The sequence below is a fragment of the Lytechinus pictus genome, chromosome 2, assembly GCF_037042905.1.
Source record: "Lytechinus pictus isolate F3 Inbred chromosome 2, Lp3.0, whole genome shotgun sequence".
Taxonomy (NCBI): domain Eukaryota; kingdom Metazoa; phylum Echinodermata; class Echinoidea; order Temnopleuroida; family Toxopneustidae; genus Lytechinus; species Lytechinus pictus.
Window position 1 is genome coordinate 69,307,020 of NC_087246.1, and position 21,736 is coordinate 69,328,755.

The 21,736-nt window shown below is 37.2% G+C and overlaps 1 protein-coding gene across 1 annotated transcript; it reads right to left on the reverse strand.

The window, feature by feature from the left end:
• Positions 1-4,506: 4,506 nt before the first annotated feature.
• Positions 4,507-21,384, reverse strand: LOC129253730 (GTP-binding protein REM 1-like). The gene is made up of 4 exons (XM_054892149.2): positions 20,421-21,384; positions 10,675-10,763; positions 7,530-7,734; positions 4,507-7,182 (listed from the first exon to the last, which is right to left on the reverse strand). The coding sequence occupies exons 1-4, from the start codon at positions 21,031-21,033 to the stop codon at positions 6,827-6,829; spliced, it is 1,263 nt and encodes a 420-aa protein (XP_054748124.1). The 5' UTR covers positions 21,034-21,384; the 3' UTR covers positions 4,507-6,826.
• Between the last annotated feature and the right edge of the window lie 352 nt (positions 21,385-21,736).

Here is a 21,736-nt window from a genome sequence, read left to right on the forward strand (position 1 = left end):
TCAGGAAAATTTAAAATATGCTCTGCTAACGATATTAATATATTCTATGTAAGATTTATACTAAATTTATTTCAATTTACAAATATGGACACTTGCATTATAAGGTTTCATTCTAAAATAGGGGCTAAATCAGTGAAAATAAAATGGAAAAATCTTAGGAATTGATATTGAATGCTAGATTAAAAAACACTATTTAATCTAAGATGATAGCAATGTCATCAAAATAAGATTGCAGTAGACAAGGGAAAGCGGTGAATCAAAAGTCCTTAATTTACAGAAAAACTCTTTATGTGGATTCAGTTCCTTTTGGAAAAAAAACTCTTCATATCTTTTTACCTAAAACCAAAAACCCACAGTATATTTTCGATAGTTTGATTTGAAGGTAAATGAGCCGACACTATACAACATATATTGGCCTGCGGCAGGCAATTCACTGTGTTCTGAGCCCTTCTTAAGTGTATAGTTTATGAATAATTAATTCAGGAACAATTAACTATTTACTTTATGTAGATTATTGTGTGGGTGACTTGTGTGCCGATTTCATGTACATGGATGTCAGGGCTGTGCGCAAAAAGATGGTGGAGATTTTTTTATGAATTGTGAATTTTCTTTCAGAATGTCCATCAGTCAGGCGTATGAAACTTCACCATACATGACGCCGCAAAAATAAGCGACAACAACGACAACAACTCTGGCTTATAGTTACAGTACCTCGTCTTTGAATGTTCATGGACGTCTTTTAAAATTTCAGAATAGAATAGCCGAGATTACTCTTTACTTAAATATTTCTAAAATACTGTAGATGATATATATATTTAATGTGAGAGATATAGATAAACAGAGGGAGAGAGAAGGAAAGAACGAAAGAGAGTGTGTGTATGAGGGTGCGTGCGTGAGGGTGTGTATGAGAAGAGAGATAGAGAGAGAGAGGGGTGGGCGATACATTGGTATCTCAGGCAGACTGGCAAGTAGATTTCATATTAATCCATTCTGGAAATTTAAGCCATACCACTTATACAGTATAAATGTTTGAACGAGATCAATCACTTTGATGGTATGGTTTTGTCATGTTTTAGTATTTTACCCCAAAACACGCATTCCTCTTTTTCTCAATATTAAGTAAACTCTTTTTTAAAAGAGTATTTAATCACAGCTGCTACACCTTTTACAAAACGATAATATTGTGATACTATATAGATAGTACCTTCTACATTTCCATGAAAATTGTTCTATGACAACGTCATAAATGTATCTAATATTGCAATATTGACAGAAGACCCCAGTACTGTGTGTTTGTTAGTATTTAATGATAACTTTGACCTCATTTTAATGCAGGTATGGGGCTTCCTGCACTCTTAAAAATGTTGGGCAACATACGGTCCACACAACAATTGGTTAAAACTTTATCCAACTCTGGGTAGTTTTCAACCAATACTGTGTAGTTTTCACCCAAAGCACACATTATTGGTGTAAAACTACCCAGAATTGGATAAAGTTTTAACCAATTGTTGTGTGGACCGTATGTTGCCCAACATTTTTAAGAGTGTGTGGTTGGGCGAAAAGGTTAAAAGGCATACCAATCCCACTTCATGTTTTTCTGTGGGCGTCTTTACCTCATTTTGATTTCATTATCATTCATGTTTATCACGCTTCGAACTATTTTTTTATAATAACGTTAAGGTTAAGAATTCAATTTCTGTGACAAAAAGAATTCTCACATAATTTATTATGTATAGCCTATTATAAACCACCGCCGCGGTACCGTCCCCATCGCGACATATACCTCGTACAGTAAAAGGCCTACATGCTTGTAATATAAGAATGAAATCAAAGTTTGTTGATGTAAGCTGTAATGATATTTTACTTTGCAGAGGAATTTGTCTCGTGATCTCGAACGATGCCCTATTTGTACATAAACAGTTTTATATGGATGAATAAATGACTGATAATTTAAATAATGGTGAATATGCAGTGCAATCATTGGAAATCGGATGGGGTCACTCACGGAGGTATATAGGGTTGCATTTCAAACTAAATAGCCAATGCATTTTCCAAAGAAGAGCAACAAAAAAAAGCACACAAATAAAAAAACAGACAGGCTTCGGAAATAAGCCAGTCACATGACGGAAAACAATGGTGGACCATTCCATTTTTTTTCTTTTTACCTGAGCTCTCCTATCAATACAACGGATGAGGGTTGGAACTTTTTTCATCAACGTAAAAAAGTTCAGTCAGCGGACCTCAAAGGGCTTGTGGAGGCGCATGGGATATACAAGGCCTACAGAGGTAGCAACCGAAGAATTGCCGATAATACCAAGTGTATTGCGTTACTGCAATCAGGTCACGTGTTCAATATTCGGTTTCAAAATACTTCTACGCCAGTTGGAAAAATAAAGCCTACCCGACCAGCGCCCCGCGTGGCTATTCTCCTGACCCGATTGACATTCAGCGGGATATGCCCGGGGACTTAAATCTTGTCATACAGGGCCAGCATCGAATGTAATTAAAAAATAGATCAAAGAAGGGAAACTACATGAAAGTAGCACCTTCCAAACTGATTCAAGTTTGTCAGAGACGAAACAGAAAAAGGAAAGAAAGAAAATTCTGAGTTGACTGTATCCATTAAATGAGATTCAAGCTCCTTGATCCAACTGTATTGCTCTTCTCGCGTGCATTATACTGAATTTCAAAAGATTTACTACGCGTTCTTTCTTTATTGCTGTTTTGTTGGGGGAGGGGGGGGGGGGTATTTGCCAATTCGAATTCGGTTACTTTCACTCGCCTTTTGGCTTTAGTAAATCTTTCATCATAAATAGGCGCAACTGTTTTTATAAAACAAATTCAAGCAGTATTGGTCGCACTAAATCCAGACCAAGAATGCGATAAAGATATGAAAAACTTTTTTTTTAAATCTTGTTTTTGTTTTATACTTCAAAAACAAAAGAACAAAACAAAAGAATAGCCTTCTACCGCTAGTCAATCATCATCATATCATCGCCGTTATATCTGGAATCGTCATCATTGTCGTCATCATGGTCATTACCATCTGTACCAACACAACAACATGGTCATTACCATCACCAGTAGAAACATTCAAGTATTTATCATGCATTCTCATGATCAGCATCAACATCAGCATCAACGTCTTTCTCATTATCTGCACCACCAACAACAGCATATTTAAGGGATGGTCCAGGCTGGAAATATTTATATCTCAATAAAAAGAGCAAAATTCAAAGAGCAAAATGCTGAAAATTTGATCAAAATCGGATGACAAATAACAAAGTTATGAATTTTAAAGATTTGCATTATTCCGGTGAAACAGTTCTGGGCATGTCTTTATGAATATTCCCCACTTGTTATTTTGTATTTTATTATATGAAATTGGGTTTATTCAAAGATTTTCTACCAATAATTAAACAATTGGATTGACAACTGATTAAGTGCATTAGTTATTTATTGCCGCAACTTATTTCATCATAATGGAGACACATCATTTACACATGTATGAAAAAATGAAAGATTCGTGATTTCATGTAATAACATAAGAAAAAGGAAAGTGGGGATGTGACATCATCAGCCCACCTACTGAATATTCATGACGATGTTGCATATAACTGTTTTCACAAAATATTGATAAACTTCAAAATTCAATAACTTTGTTATTTGTAATCCGATTTTGATGAAATTTTCAGCATTTTGCACTGTGAATTTTACTCTATTTATTTATATATGAATACTTTTAGGCCGAACTACCCCTTTCATCACCACCACCATCAATATTGTCATCATCATCATCATCATCGCCATCATCATCATCATCATCATCATCATCATATCATCATCTTCAAAGTCAGCATCATTACTATCCATGTCAATTATGTTATTGGACCGGTATGTTCCCCGTCTTTTGGTCCCATCTCTGTATTTAACATTATCTTTGCCATAAACGTATTATTTGGTTAGGATTTTATTATTTAATTATTTTTTTAAAGAAGGTTCTATGAAGAAATGAAAGAGTTCATTTTCACATAATGATTTTATTTCACGTAACGTGCTATGGATAATATTAGGTTATGGATACTTACACTATTACATGTATATTATTAGTACTTTGGGTCTTTGTAATCACTTTATCGTCGTTTTTTTTCTTTGCATAATGAGATGCTGGTTCACTCTGCGTCACGCACTATTAAAGAACCGATTATCGCTTTTCTCCATATATCATCATCATCACCATCATCATCACCATCATCATCATCATCATCACCACCATCACCACCATCATCATCATCATCCTCATTATTACCATTATCATCGTCATCACCATCATGATCATCATCATGATCATCATCATCATCACCATTATCATTATCGTCATCCTTTGCACCATCTAAAACAACAAGAACAGTATTTATGAGATTAAACCTAAGTACTGAAGAGGTATACCATTATTTCTTCAAAAGGAAGGATACAATAAATGAAATACAAATATTCACGTAATGATCATTCGAAATTCTCGTACGAAACAATTTATTTCTCTTATCATACATTTGTATAAACTTTCAACACTTTCTCGTTTCCCTTTATATAACAAAATCGCCTCCTGTCTATTACCATTACACCACCATTGTTTTGAGTGTTATATGATGACATTTCCTCGACATTGATATATAAAACGACACATTTCATAATCAAAGTACACAAAAATATATATCTTCATATACACAGAGATACAGGAGACACACGTATCATTTATGAAAGTGAAGACTCACAGTGAGTTGCAAAGTAATAGTGCGTTTAACACCCTTTAAAGTATCGCAACAGCCTCAAATATCAATGATTTGCATGGTTACTTTTGTTCCGTTGTTTGAATTTTGTTCACGACAGTGCAGAAAATTATAATCTCACCATACTCCAGTGTATTAGTTGACTGCAAATTAATACATTGAACATGTTGAGTAATGCTAAAGAGATATCCCAAAGTATCACATACCCCTCCGTTTTTAATTTTGTATGAGTGTACATAAACGATCATTTACTATGGTGAGTAAATTGATTCTTTGGTGACAATACAGAAACGTGAAGTGGAAGAAAAATCAATTTCACATTCTGGTAAAAAGATAAATGCAATATGGTTCCACGATTACATACAACAGGATCAGTCACATATAATAAGAACTATATTGTGAATATAAATATATGCTCAGTCGTTAACAGTTATGATGTAGATTACGACAAATACGAAATGTCAGTAAGAAAGCTACTTTAAATCACGAAAAGAACTCTCAAAGTGCATTTCTCACAACCAAAAGTGTACTTAGATGCAAAGTTAATGTATGCAAATAATGAAGCGAATATAACTTGGAATACAAATATATGAATACCATCAAAGTTTCAGCGAAATGATCTCAAGCTTATAAAGCTTAGTAAACCCATCATTCGGATTGGGTATATATGAAGATAGTAAACTGATTATGTGCAAATGAAAATATGTTCATGCTTTTCATCCTACAACCGTCTGAACATTCACATACTACCATCACTTCCATCAATCTTCCACCATTTTGCTTTCATTTAATATGTTCCCTTTACTCTTGAGCAAATCATCTGCATGACCATCTTAACATCTTGCATGTATGTTTTTATCTTTTTGGTATTAGGTCAAGTCTTTATTTATAATTCCTACAGACTAGGTTTTCATGCGATAGGAAATGGTAGTGGAAAAAAATTGCAGTAATTTTTAAAATGCATTTAGGCGCTTGCTTGCGAAACGAAAGTGTAATTATTGATTTAACCGGGTTAAAGTGTCTTTCCAGAGTGTTTTTTAACAAAAAAAATATGTGGAAATAATGGCCCTCGCTTACAATTTTTTTTTTAAAGGGGATGACAAAGTGGACAATAGCAGATCATAAATTGTGTTATTGAGCAAACCGGGTCAGACTAATTGGTGTCAGTATTCTAGTCTTTATGGTATTGATTTTAATATCCGTTTTATACCACCCCCTGATATTAGGTGTGATAGATGCTGAAATATTTCACCAAGAAAATGGGGCATAAATATTGATATCATATTGGCAGTTTAGGAATTTGTGTAATTGTCCATATTTACTACGTTTCCACGTCTAAGTTTTAAATAATGCACTTACTGTACTTTACCTCAAAGCGTAGGCGGATTTTGAATTTTCAAAATATATAATAAACATATAGATGTACATGTCGTTGTCACACTCAAAAGTCCAAGTTCATTTAAGGATTTAAGGATCAGATTATTCTGTGTGGTATTTTGGACGTTTGTGAAAATATAGTGCGTTTTCGCCACGGAATTATTCAAATATCTTTGAGAAAATAATGGGAACATACATAACTATAATAATAGTATTAGAAAATCTAAAAGATATCTTTAATCAAATAATGAATAGTAATAATGTGGTAATATGGAGCATCGTTGGAATGGTCATGAAGGGTTGTTAATTTGGTTTTGATGCTCCAGTGCCACATTTAATTCATTCTTAGATAAAACTGCCATAACTACTTGTCGTTTAACACTTCACTCGTCTTATCCTGAAGGACTAAAACACCAGCTCTCTTTCATGTCTTTCCAGTTCTTTGGTTTGCGGGTGCGGAAAATGTACTTGAACCGGTTACCAACCTTCACACTGAGGCCTGTGGCATCATATTCTCGAGGTTCATTACCCCGTTATGTCTCTCATTAATGTTGTATAACCATCGAGCAGTGTACGTGCGTGCGTGCGTTTGCTCATGAAAGTCGACTGTAAAAACAAAATCAGTTTGAATATGTTCATGTGTATACAGCGTAGCCTGGTTAAAGGACTTCCATCACATGACAAGACTTGGACCGAGCACGGTACCCTGGGGTAGGCTCATCGCCGCTCTTCCGCCGTAGCAATCTCCCGATGGCACCACGGGCTCTTTTTAACATGGACGGTCTTCGGCTTTTCTTCGACGGTGATGATCGTTGTCGCTCGCGTGTGGGCGATCCTTTGAGTGAGTCTGAGCTGTCGCCACTGCCAGTCTCCATCTCTTCCTCTGAGTGACGCCTTTCGCGTCGTAGTCGGATTTGCTGGACGACGCCATTGAAAAGCTTGTCAACATTGTGAGAAAGCGATGCTGAAGTCTCGATTAGTTTGCAGTCGAACAGTGCAGCAAAATGTTTACCCTCTGTAAAACAAATATATTGAGATAATGAGAGTCACGTTAACATGTTCTCAGTGCTTTAGATAAATGATACACAATCTCAATATATTTTAAAAAAATCAAAAAAAAATGGCTGTATGTTGTGAATAAGGACGTTGCCGATATTAGGATGTATCAGTAGACTTTCCCTTACTATGCTTACTGTATTACGCACATTGATATTAATTTCAAGATAATGGCAGTAAACTATTACTTACAAAAATTAGGAACTGTATGCATGCCATTAATTATGTTCATTAATAATTAGGGCAATATATTGGGAGCATTATCTTAAATAAGATCGTTATTCAAGGTTTGTTGTCTTGTCGTACCTGCAAAAGGAACCTCTCTAGATCTCTCCAGGTCTGTCTTGTTTCCAACCAGGATAATGGGAACCATCTCAGTTTCTTGAGTCCTCTGGAGTTTGAATCTCAGCTCGTTGGCTTTCTTAAAGCTCCGCCTACTTGTGATTGAGTAGACCAAGATGTAAGCATCGCCACCCTGCAAGAGTTCATCCTCTCTCTCCTCGAATTCAGTCTGAAGAGATAAAACGGGGAGTTGCTCATTTAAAAATGTGTCCTACCAATTATAAATGTTTTAATCATTAATATAATGGCAACATCTATGCAAATAGTTTGATCATTCATTGCATCTAAAATACACCGTGCTAGAAAGTACATCTTGGCACCGTTTCATAAAGATCACTATTACGGTAACTCTGCTATTCATTGCTAAATACATTATGAACAATCAATGGAAATCAAGGATTTCACCCAAGAAACCATTGGATGACAAAGTTACCACAATAGGAACTTTTATGCAATGGAGTCCTGCATGTTGTAATTCTGGGTAGCGATACAAGTACAAATAGCGGTTGCTTTTGGTAATCACACCGACAAGGTCAGCTTCCTTATTATAATCATGTAGAAAACCACGAAATTATATTTGTTGTCAGGGTTTTATTACATGGTTGTATGGGTTGACGCCCAGATTCGGATCTCCACTCACAAAACAAAACACCCCAAATTCTAAAGGATGTATTTCAGTGCTGTTGTTAGGCAGGTTCTTCAAAGTACATGATTGAATGTTTGGCGCGAGGAAGGTGGGGTGGATTCGCTTGGATCTTGAGCGTTGTTTAGACCAGATATTTTTTTATCATAGCCAGGAGGACCTTCTCCAATGGGCCACTCTATAAATTCGGGAGGGGGGGGGGGGTCTTCCGTCCTCCGGAATCTATGTACCTATGTTTATGAGATATGAGATAGATAAGCCTTATGGAGTAGAGGTCCGTGTGAGGCAACTGAAAAAAACCTGAAAGGTCAAGATGCATATATGTGCTCGGGACGGATTCTAAAGTATTTCTTTGTCACGTTCGATGCAGCCAGGATTGATGCAGATGCGTACATGCTCGCTAATGATGTCGTAGGCTAATGTCAGAACAACACATAGACCAATATCGTCTTCACATCTGGTAGACAAATCTATCAGACTGGGATACTTGGATTCGCTGCTACCGAACCAGATATCACTGCGGGTGAATCACATATCTATGATGGATCACCGAAAGTATATCTATTTAACGAGACCATAACAGTGCAAGAGATACTCCATCTGATGTATTGTGAGCTGTATATGAAATCATGATTCCCTGTTGTGATGATAATACTGTATAAAGTTTAACTTTCCTATTCAATTCCAAGATGAATATGTTGTCACTTTGTTACTCTGATCATCAAGCAAATTGAAGAGTGACATTATCTCGAGAAAGGTTATTGGCAAGTGATACATCTATTGATTTTCTTTCTTTTAAGTCAACCCTGTCTTTTTTGGAACGCTTGCACGAACATTGTTACCGGGGTGACGTCACAGAATTTCAGGAGCTCCCGACAGTGACATCATCGTCAACATTGTCAGTTTGGATATGCGTATTACCGTCCAGGCCAGCATATTACAGCATTATTTTCAGAATGAGGGCAGTTCCAAATAAGTTAGAATTTAGTGGGTGTTTAACTTAAATATGCCATAGTCGCCATTAAGGCTGGATGTAATAACCTTGGGAATTGGAATCGAATAGATGCGATAATTCAACAAATTCTCGGTTTCATATTGAAATTTATTTTGGGTTTTGTATTGTGGTGAAGGGCCCTTTGGTGTCGAGCCGAAACACAACGATATTTCCAACCCGGCGCATTCATTAGATTGGACTCCCCGATAGATTGTCGATAAAGTTTTCACCCCTAATTCAAGGGGGCCTACGCGGTGGAATGCGGATAACGAGTGGCGAATACCAACACGGGAAGAAAGGCCCAAAGGCGTTAAGGGGGGAAATGGGCTCTGATACATTCCGAGAAGGGGAAATCTAAAGTAGATAGCGATAGAGGCTCGGCAGGTGTTTGTCATTTTGATCGATAAAGAAGGAGAAAGGGTATTACCATTTGGCAAAACATCCGTATCTAACTCCGAAAATGACTTGTGAGCACTGCAAACAATGTGTCATTTCCGATATCTGCTCTATTATGTCTATAACTTATGTGTCTATTTTTTCATTAGATAGATGTTACCATTGTGTGCTAAGCTTTAAGGTCATATAATGAAGGCTAAGGTATGGGATATCTAAAACGTATATGCAAAGGGTGTGTTTCGTAAGGAGTATAAGAGATGAATGATTCTAATCTTTAATATGATGGGTTCTGATAACCATCTTCTTGACAGACTCCAGAGTAGTGACCCATTGCCTTGTTTTTCAAGATTTTATCTCCAGTGTAAGTTTCTTGAACTGCCGAACTGTCATCGAACGATATCAACTTTAAACTTTCATTACCTCCTTCATGTTCAGTCCTTGTAGTCTTTACCTCTCTCTCGTGGTACTATATCAAATGACTTGATATCATTCTCGACACGTCCCTCTAACATGTCTAAAAGCCAATTTATACCGCTTTGCTCATCTGTATATTGTCGCCCTACACGCAGATGCCTCGATAATTGCATTTCGACATAGCAACTGTCAAGTTCATTAGATACAGCCGAATATAAGTGACTGATATGACAGACTGACTGACGAAAGAACTTTTTACAAGGGTCGGAAAATAATGACCTGAACATACTCGTATAAATCACTTATACCTAAGAGAATGCAACTGTGATTTATTGATTTATACCTTTACAAAGAGAATTCCATGTTTCAGCGCTGATATTCTATCTACTAGGAACCTAGGATTTAGATGTATATAACCACCACTTGTCAAATGAAGCTTTATGAATATGATCGTACTGATTCCAGGGGCAATCAGTGAATGTGTCAGTGGATTGAATTTTGTTTTCAAGCTGATTCCTAACTAATGATCTAGTTATGCTTGACGCAAAACATCATTTGCTGCACCAATTAACATTTTTATCATGGCGACATGCATTGTTAAGATTGCGGAATAGGAATTGACCATTCCCTATCTAAAACAAAGAAAAAAAGGAAAAACATACCTGGCCGTAGGCTGGTGTGTCGACAATCTGCACCGTAACTTCATGTCCGTCAATTTGCATCGTTTTCTCGTAAACCTCATCTGGGTTTTCTGCAGACAGAGCAAAGTAAAGGATGGGGGAAAATGAAAAAGTAACGTTACAACGAGATCATCAAAATGCAATTCAGAGTTTTAACAAAGCTCATTACAGATACAAGAGATGTAAATCCCCCCGAGACGGCTTATAATGGGAGATGGATGACGTAGATCGTCGTCTCCTGGCCAACATCATGGATCACCATGGCAACCAATGGGTTGATGATCTCTGTGGTGGTCGCCTGTTAACGTTGTAATTTTCAAATACCGTGCCATGACAACTTAAATCCACACACGCATTATCTTTTAGTTTATAAGCTCCATGGGACTGGTTTTTTTAAACATGTTAAGGTGAATCGAATCACTGGTGTTCACATGTAATGTAATATCCCACAATGTCCCATGTGGGAAAGAGCCATGAGACATTAAAAGAGCATTTAAGAACACATTCAAGAATAATGTGTTCCCCTCACATCTCAGGTAGTATTACTATAGTTGAAGTGTTTCTAGTATGAGGATCAATGTTGAGGAGAGGCAGAGAAATAAAATAGAATGTTCTATTATTTTATAATTATTGATCAATTGATCCAAATTTCATGTACAATATATATATATATATATATATATATATATATATATATATATATATATATATATATATATATATATATGGGGAACCTTGATTTAAGCTACGCCTATCATTGCTCTCTTCATCCATTTCTTTACAATATTGAAATAAAAGAGTTGCCAAAGCTGTTGTACATGTATAACTTTACACATTTGTATACTTTCTCCCATACGTGTACTGTATCAAAGCAATAGCTTTGATCCAGCTGAAGCATGGCGGCTTGTCATTGTTCGAAACCCACCTTCACCCGACAAAGGAAATTATAATTGGTATAGTGTCGAAAATCTGTCTATCTGACGGTCAAGCGGATCGGGGTCGCCCTAGCCACTAACCCGTCTCTGTGGTCTAGTGGTTAAGGCACCGGCGTTCAAAGCTGGGGGCCCGGGTTCGATTCCCGGCAGAGACATTTTTTCGGCATCACCAATTTTTCCAAAGGGGAGATAGCTCTGGGGAACCTTGATTTAAGCTACGCCTATCATTGTTCTCTTCATCCATTTCTTTACAATATTTAAATAAAAGAGTTGCCAAAGCTGTTGTACATGTATAACTTTACACATTTGTATACTTTCTCCCATACGTGTACTGTATCAAAGCAATAGCTTTGATCCAGCTGAAGCATGGCGGCTTGTCATTGTTCGAAACCCACCTTCACCCGACAAAGGAAATTATAATTGGTATAGTGTCGAAAATCTGTCTATCTGACGGTCAAGCGGATCGGGGTCGCCCTAGCCACTAACCCGTCTCTGTGGTCTAGTGGTTAAGGCACCGGCGTTCAAAGCTGGGGGCCCGGGTTCGATTCCCGGCAGAGGCATTTTTTCGGCATCACCAATTTTTCCAAAGGGGAGATAGCTCTGGGGAACCTTGATTTAAGCTACGCCTATCATTGTTCTCTTCATCCATTTCTTTACAATATTTAAATAAAAGAGTTGCCAAAGCTGTTGTACATGTATAACTTTACACATTTGTATACTTTCTCCCATACGTGTACTGTATCAAAGCAATAGCTTTGATCCAGCTGAAGCATGGCGGCTTGTCATTGTTCGAAACCCACCTTCACCCGACAAAGGAAATTATAATTGGTATAGTGTCGAAAATCTGTCTATCTGACGGTCAAGCGGATCGGGGTCGCCCTAGCCACTAACCCGTCTCTGTGGTCTAGTGGTTAAGGCACCGGCGTTCAAAGCTGGGGGCCCGGGTTCGATTCCCGGCAGAGACATTTTTTCGGCATCACCAATTTTTCCAAAGGGGAGATAGCTCTGGGGAACCTTGATTTAAGCTACGCCTATCATTGTTCTCTTCATCCATTTCTTTACAATATATATATATATATATATATATAAAACGATATTAGATTCCGCGTGTTGGTCACAGATGAGATGAATACCATATTCATGAATGCATCTATTATTTTAATATCTTGTCACTGTGAGCTTCATTGTATCCCTGAAGAAGACGTGGGTTTGCGTCGAAAATTTGGACTTGGAAATAAACTTTGTTGGAACTATAACAATGCATTACCCCTTTGCATCTTATAATATATATATATATACATCTCGGGGATCAAGCTGAAGCATGCGGCTTGTCATTTTTTTTAAAAACTTATCTGTCGCCAAGCAGGAATTTAATCGTAGAAGTTAAGGTTTTATCGATTCGTTGGTAAGATATCTTTTAAATTACGCAGCTATTATTCATTTTTATTTATTTTCACGTACATAATGAATAAGTGATTGTTACCGTTATCTTTTGAATCAAATCCTTGGCCCATAAACGCTTGGACTTGCATCTTTTCTTGCGACGGAACTTCCAAACTTTTTTTATCACAATAATAAATAAAATAAAATGATTTGGATAAATATAAATAATTATTTCCTAAATGGCTCAATGGATAAAAAAAAAAGACGGCAAATTTTACCCCCTCCCTAATCCTGTACTCTAATCACTGTCTTGAAGATCAACTGCTATCATCAGCAGTTTTACAAAAACAAAGTGGTCGTTTACATCGCTTTTTTATGTCCCCTAATCTCACCAAGTATCTCCTTGATAAGTGACAATAATTGCTGCCAGTGATAAATGGAAACTTGACCATCGTTAAAGTCATTGACATATTTCACCATCCATTCCGTGCATTCTTGCCACTTAGATGATGGGTAAGAGTAATAGAGAGGAAAATCATGCAACGCGATCGATGTTTCACGTGGCATGGCAAAAACTGCGCTGAAACCGTACAGAATTGTTAAGGCCATACCAAATTGGCTTCGGGATTCTATCGCGCGGTCGAGTAGTCACTATAATAATAATAATAATACACAACATTTATAAAGCGCTTTATACGAAAGTTTCAAAGCGCTAAGAAAGAAGAAAAAAACCATGTGATTAACAGATTATTAACAATCAAATGGAATGAAATTGTGAAAACATCGCCTTCTAAAAGCAGCAGTATGGATTGCCTCGGGTTTTGCCAATGTGCACATGCCATACCTATAGGAAATGATTACCAAGTTAAACCGAATAAGGTCTCGTCCCGTTTCATATTTTGTATAACAGATTTACGATTCATTGCTACAAAGCTGTATTCAATTCTTGACTTCAAACTTGTCAGAGAGTAAGTATATTGGATGTATTATTACAGAACCTTGGTACCCATGAAATCCTCTTTGTTCTCCTTGACCTATTAAATTTAGAGACTTGATGATATAATTTTTTTAAGAATCAATGCCTTCTGGAGAAAATTATCAAATCAAACATTGTTTGAAAAAAAAACTAAGTTAAATTCTGATTAATCTTCACTTAAGAAAAGTCGTTCTCAAATGACGAATGAAAGGGAAAAAATCCAAAAGAGAAAAGATCAATGGAAATGGAGAATGGACTGGAACATGTATAAATTATTTGGAACTGTAGTAAGGCTTTCTTTAATACGCACAAGTGACGGATACACAAATCAAAGATCCCGAAAAGAAATCGATTTCAGACATCTCTTATAAACGGAATGCAATGATTATACATTTATATACAATTCTACCAAGCACCACGGATTTGTTTAAAGAATCGAACCATTGGAATCGGATGTATTTTTATTTGTGTTTCGTTGCACGGTTGATAAATCATTACAAACTTCATTAATACAAGGCGTTCAGTGGCTTTATCATAATCATTCGGCGATTCTATTACCATTGGCAGCATGCAATCTTTCATTCCTCATGATTTTTTTACCTACTGGTAAATGAATCTTTTACTTTTCCCCAAACAATAATGTTGAATCAACATGGATGTTTGTTAGGTTTGTTTGCGCATATTATCCCACTGAGTGCAATGTCAACAATTACGGCTGGGAGAAGCCAGGCTCTATAATGTAATAAATAGAGGCTCGTTCTGCCAACATTAAAACCTCGTTTCCACTGAATAAAACCATGGACCTAGGTCCATTGAGTCATGCAGAGAACTCGTTAGAGGTTCTTGTAACACCATTTAAGAAAACCCCATAAATTTAATAAAAGATATTACATCATGGTATAGCATAGTAGTTATAAGCAGTTTGTCATTCTTATGGCGCCATTATGAGGAATATCGCTGGAGCATGAAGCTTATAAAGCTCCATCGCTGGACATTAGATGTTCCAGTAACTTTCATGGTTATTTATCACGGAGATAAAACAGAGCTTCATGGTATTTACGATGGCAGTTACACTCTTCGGTTTATAAGTCGTGTTAAGCGGATAAAAGGGGAGTTTCTTTTTTCATTGTGTCATATTTTTGGAGAATAGAGTGGCCAGAGTCCCCTGCAAGAAGCCACCAATCAATGACACGACACATGACATTTTGGTCGGTTAGTAGTCAGTGTTGAGGTCCATGGTTGAAGGGATCGTTTTATCTGGTAGTGGGGACGGATCTCGCTCCTGCCACTGTTATCGATTCCTTGGTCAATAGTATGTCGTCCCTTAGCACATCGCATCCTGATGGTCGGAGCGCCCATTTTGATTTGATATCGATCGTTGCAGTGGTGTCTGTCGGTCCAACCACCCACGCACTTTTGTTTTAGCTCTCAGTTTCAAACTTTTCTAAACGAATTGTCCGTATTATGAACCCCTTTCTTCCAGGCTTTCCTCTCATTGGGGCCAGTATAATTGGGAATTTACCAACAGAAAATGAAATGAATGGTAGACATGGTAGACCAATAGAAATTGAATCGATATCGGAATATCTGCTTTCAGAGTATATCAGGTATTGTTTCTATACTTCTGTGAAATATATGTTTTTATAAAACTATTCATGAAACAAATACATATATTTAATGTTTATGTATATATTTTACTATCTTATATAAGTAATGGCAATATAGGTATCAAATCTCTATTACTGATTTTCAGTTACTCGCTAAAAGTTTTGCATGCGTCATTTCATATAGAAATTAGCGATCAACAACTGAATTAGTGACATATTCCATAAGATGGCAAGTTTGTTGCCGATCACAGCAAACAACCCCCTTTTCATTCTAGTACAAAAGATACAGCGCTCGCGTCATCGTGCCATTACATATACAAAAACATTTATATGTCTGATGATAACTAAACATACGGCAATTTCTATCACGCTTTGCTTTTTGTTATTGAATACACACCCTGAATAATTTATTGAGACTCACACATCGGGAGATGGAACCCTTTCTCTGTAATCAACAAATTTCAAGTTATGACGTCAATATTCTCGGTAAATAATGGAATGGTTGCCAGGACAATGCATCAAGGCAGTATCGTGTATGATTTTCGTTGCCATGGACATTTGAGATCTGTAACAAAAATGGCATTTTGATGAATAGTTTGTTAGCTAAATCAGTATGTCATCCAGGCAGCTAAAGTTGCTTATGTAATTTCTCTCAAATAAACATTTATATTACGGGGGTACCTGGGAATATTGTCCTCATTTGTGGAGTTTATTTATCAATTAATTTGAATCTACCATCCATTTTGGCAACAATTTTATCTTCTAACCTTTGATTGGTGGGTACATTTTCAGTGAATTCCCTTAATAAAACTAAAAATTTGCAAGTGCTTATACTTGAAGGCTGTGAACACTGTAAATTGAAATGGTTTTAAACGCAGTAATAAATGTTCCCATATCCGTTTCAGTGTAATTTATATAAGTATAAGCTTAAGATGCGATTTTTGCGTTAAGTTGATAAGAATCCGCACGAATTGCTAAAGAGAAGTTTACCGAAGTTTCAAGAAAATGTTTTACCAGAGCTGGCTACCGTCGAACCTCCTGAGGAGTACAACATGCATACTGCAGTATCGTGTGCAATATTACATTAAAACCATGCAGGCCTTAGCCTGTGATATTTGGTAATATGAAGCTCAATAACATGGGATGGGATTTCCGTTCTAGCTATGAATGATTCCAATCCTTCGTCGGATATGGTGATGTTTGGGAAGCTAAAACAATAACATTTGTTCGTCTGATTTCCCCTGTCGGGACACACACAGGGAATCCAGGGATGTCTTCGGTTATTTTAAGAGACCAGGTCTAATTTTAGAAACGTTGGGAAGGACTCATTCTCTAAAAAGTGGGCCGGCATCACACCAGCTTGGTTTCTTTAAACCTGAATGCCGCCAGGCTGGCAAAGTCTCTAAACCAAACTCTGGCAGACAGCCAACACGATATGTCAACTCGACATTATCGACCATCCATTTTGTCACGTGATACAGAAACGGCATTTACCAATTTGCCATTTGTATTTATTGTCGATTTTAGGTCAAATAAAGATTTCTTACTTTGTAGGTAGTTCCTGGAGAAAAGATAGGCCTCTAATTAAATGTATTTATTTTAGACTCAGGAGGGGGGGGGGGGGTACATGATGATTTGCATTTATTGGAATTCATGTTTAATAATGATTAAGGTGAAAGTCGAAACGAAGACAGACATTTAGAGAAGTTTGTTCTAAAAAGGAATATCTGAAATCAAAGCACCATTATGATTTAATTCACCTAGGCCTCTCAAAGTGCTTTTTATTATGTCAGGATGATATATGGAGATGTTATATATAGGGGTGTCATCCTCATGGCAAGACAGAGGCCTTGCTTTTAACTGCATAATGTTGGTGAGGAATAGAGCCCTCCTTTTATTCATGCATTAAAGTTTATGCGTTCGTCATTGAGCATTAGGTGGGTTCGATAACTTATGCCATTTAGATGCCGGAGACGAGACCCTCTGCAACCCCTCAATAACCTCCCTCACTATAGTAGACTTAAAAGGCGGAGGTATGCACCGTGCCTCATCAAGTCACAAGTATGGATGGCGGCAAAATAAATACCACGCATTTCTCCTGGCAGCCTGATAGTCCCTTGGCGTGCTTACGGCCGGTCTAAGAGAGTTGAGTTCAGCTTAATTTTGTTGTGTTGAGTACATCATTTACATATCGTTATTCGAATGACCGATAACAAAGTGGCGCGAGGAACTGCATATAGTACCCACACACCATCGATCGCGCAGTCGAATGATAAACGATAGTGAAAAGCTAAACGCATCTAGTTTGACTTCAACAATGCGATGCATCTGGGCCCACATTAATGCACCTCGAAGTCAAATGAGCATCTATAACATCTCAGCTCAATGATGAGGGCATTGGTCCCAGTTTTTATTATGTTATCACCTCTCTTTGTCAACAATCATTCTTGACCCGTTCTTAATGACAATCGGGGAACTCTTCAGGATCTATAAACACGTCATAATGCAATGGCCTTTGGTAAATATAATCGTTGCATCGTAAATCAAGTTTGCACCTTTGACAGACGCCCTTGTCGGAAAAATATAATTATATTAATCAATATTCGCAGCCAGTCTAAATTCGAACCATTCATGAGCAAATAATGTAAATACGTACAGTAATGGTAACCAAGGGTTTCAAATTGAGCGATTAATAATTTATACATAATTATATACTGTATATACTTGATAACTTGAATCCTCAAATATGGTACACGCCATTTGATCTTTAATACGCCATCATGTTCACTGCCGAGTACTGCGCTTTGTACATAAACAATGTAGTACCGTTCAAAAATGGCTGAGAATATCTCATCATCTCAACATGCATGACAAAATTTTGAGTTCTGCTACATTTGAAATAAATATCGGAAACCGCACACCCTATTGTAATTGTAATTGCATTAGCTAACATTCTTATTGAAAATTATCGAAACGACAACGGAGCTTGCCTTGATTGTAGCACTAATAAATAAATAAATAAAAATGCGGAGGTGTAAAACATTTTATGAAGAGGAGATGGGTGAATGTCAAAACTTATAAAGGTTATAACATTGCTATGATTTCAAATACCAAGTGTCGGGAAACTGATCTGGGGCCGCAAGACACGAATGAGAATTTCTTTTTAAAAAGAAAGAAACCCCGGTGAAATATAATAATCCACTCTGCCCACGAATTTGATACCTTGGCTTGTCTAGGGAGTTGTATTACTTGTGATTAAAATGATGCATATTCGCGGTGTTCAGCTTCTCCTTTCTTAAGTTTGCAATAGTGCACAAAGAACATGACAAAATGCAAAGTTGAGCTTAGTCTTATCACATCTCTAACCAACCATTCAGGATGATCTAATTAAATTGAGCAATGTAGAATAAGGAGAATAAGAGCCTGGTAGAAAAGGCTATTATCATTTACATTGAGAGACAATAAGCTGTACTGGATATCGCCGAATCTTTAGTAATCATGGTAACACAGTATATTGCAATGTGAATAGGACCAATCAAACTTCACCAATTCATGTGATATTGTTCACACGACCGACATCTCCTCAAGGAGATACAATGTCATCTTCGTGTTGTTATTTGTGAAACGCAAACCCAAAATCGGCGTCGAAAAAAAAACGATATCTAAACGCTCGCAAGAGAATATTAGTTACTTTGATCATTATCATGATTATTATGTATAATACGTCGCAACTTCATTAACGCAGTACAATGTCAAAAAGGCGTGGTGTGCTATGCATACTACTCACACTCTCTCAACTCAATACCCATTCATTAGTCTTTATTACGTCATTATTACTTAATATTAGTAATATTTCTTGAAGTACACATGGTTACTATATCAGTAGCATTCTCTTTCAGAATCGTTGACAAAAATAGTTATTTATTCATTTTGTTTTTGTTTTATTTAATCTAATGAATATTTATTTTGTAGAATCATGATAGTTATTGATCATGTTGGAAAGGAATGATGGCTTATCTCGTTGCTTTGGAAATATAGTTAATATTGTTCTCTAACCATTTGATAGAAAGCAAACAGCATCGACGTTGATATGTATATTATATCATTTCATGCGTATATAGTGTGTGTAGAAAACAACAATAAAACCATCATTGATGAATAAATTAATGAATTAATAGATAAGGGAGTGAATATAATTAATAAAATGAATTACTGAATTAGTTGATGAATGATAGAACTCATTCCACGGACAAATCCTTTTTAGTGCCACTTGAAGCTAAAAATAATGCTGCATGATACGTAAAAACCAGAGGGACATTCGACTTTTAATGATCGTTCAAATGTAGATCAATAACTCACAGACTTAACGTAAGGTTAAGATTAATGGGATGAACAATTAGATTGTGGACATAGAAACTTACCACTGTTTGCTTAACTAATTACCCGAGAGTATCTTTGTATTGATGCAGAGAAAATGCTAATATACACTAAGATTGTTTCAAACGTAATGGGTATTCGTTTAGATTAAGAGTGGTTTGCAAACACATACACTTGTTAAAACAGATGAAACACTTTATGAAGTATGATTTTGATATTATTTATCATTTCTGTTCTCGAAAAATATACAACCTTTCAAACACGATGACCCGTTTGTTCAGTAAATCTTTCGCAGATTATTACCCCCCCTAAAAAAGGACAAAAAAATAATGGCCGAAGTGCCAGGAACGGATTATTGAGACATTGAATAGATTTAAAGGCATGGCCAATAGCCATTTCTGAAATTCTGTCCTAACTGGTTTTAAAATATATTATAAAGGGATGTCTTACCAGATAGCACTGATTCGTAGTCATTGTAATCACCGAATGAAGAGACAAACTGCACTGCTAACGATGATTTCCCAACTCCTGACTCTCCTAGAACAACCACTCTTAGTGGTCTCTGTTTCTCAAGAGCTGGTAAGTCTGCAAGGGTGAGAAAAGGCAAACTGGTGCTCCGAGTTCTGTGGTGTCTCAATGGACTTGGTGGCCTAAGGTAGTTAAGGTCCATGTCATCATTGTTGTTGTTCATGAATTTCTTAAATTCGCTGTGACTTGTGTTCTTGTAATCAAACGGGTTTGAATACTGGTAGTTGTAGTTACGGTGCGGATGTAACTGGTTGCTATTGTGATGGTGATGGTGGTGATGGATATGGTGGCTTGTGTTTCGATGTGTGGCGTTCTTCTGGTAGTGTTTCGTCTCATCTGCCGTCTCTTTGGCCTGGTAAAGCTCTTCGTTAAATGTTAGGTCCTCCATGGTCCAGCGGCTCTCCGGAGAGTCGGCACACAGGTGTGGTTCCTCCCCGTAGAGCTTAGCCGTGATGAGCGGCTCTGATGGCGTCCTGGCGCGGCGGGGAGTTTCCGCGACCTGGGGATCGTCGAATCGGTCGGTTTCCCCCGTCATGTTGGCTTATTAGAAGTCACTGATAAATAGAAGAAAATGAATATCACCTCGTTGAAGGTACACGCTAGCTATACCCAATGGAAATGCACTTTTACAAATGGACAAAGTCCTCGTGGTTCTAGGGCTTCGAGATATCTTTACTCTCTAAGGAAGATATGAACACCCTTCTCTCGCAATGTTGTTCGGTTATCTGCCGTATCAGCGGTCACCGAACGCTTTTTATTGCTTCTCACAGCGCGCACAGCTATCACACGTTACGGTTGAGATGTACATAATAATGAGTCAAATTGAGGTTTACACGTCACCCAGCAAAGATAGGGCACACCGCACTCCAGCAGCACAAACTTCTATGGGGCGGGAGCGTTCAGCGTATAGTAGTTGCATTTCGTACCACATGACAATGGCTATCGCTGATTGGTTAGAGTAGCTAAATTACCCTTTTTGCGCAGGCGCGGTTGGTAAGACAGGCTCGCCACAGCTATGGTTTATTGTATACGTACCATGAACATTAAGACTCCGGCGGCACGTCCTCCTGTGAGTCATACCGATTTCTACGATGCTTCTCATAACAGTTGTCTGCATTGGAATCAAAGAAAACAGTGCTAGCCATTCATTCGTAAGAGCAACTGACAATGAGATATCTTTCATTACGTCAATCATTCTTTCAACCTTTTATCTATACCATCAATTTACTTCATGCCTT

Bases quoted from the DNA above. Each gene is read 5' to 3' on its own strand.
- LOC129253730 (XM_054892149.2), bottom strand. From the start codon at position 21,033: ATGACGGGGGAAACCGACCGATTCGACGATCCCCAGGTCGCGGAAACT. The intron at 7,735-10,674 runs GTATGTTTTTCC...TTATCTCTTCAG, and splicing joins ACACACCAGCCTACGGCCAG to ACTGAATTCGAGGAGAGAGA. The intron at 7,183-7,529 runs GTACGACAAGAC...TTTGTTTTACAG, and splicing joins TAGAGAGGTTCCTTTTGCAG to AGGGTAAACATTTTGCTGCA.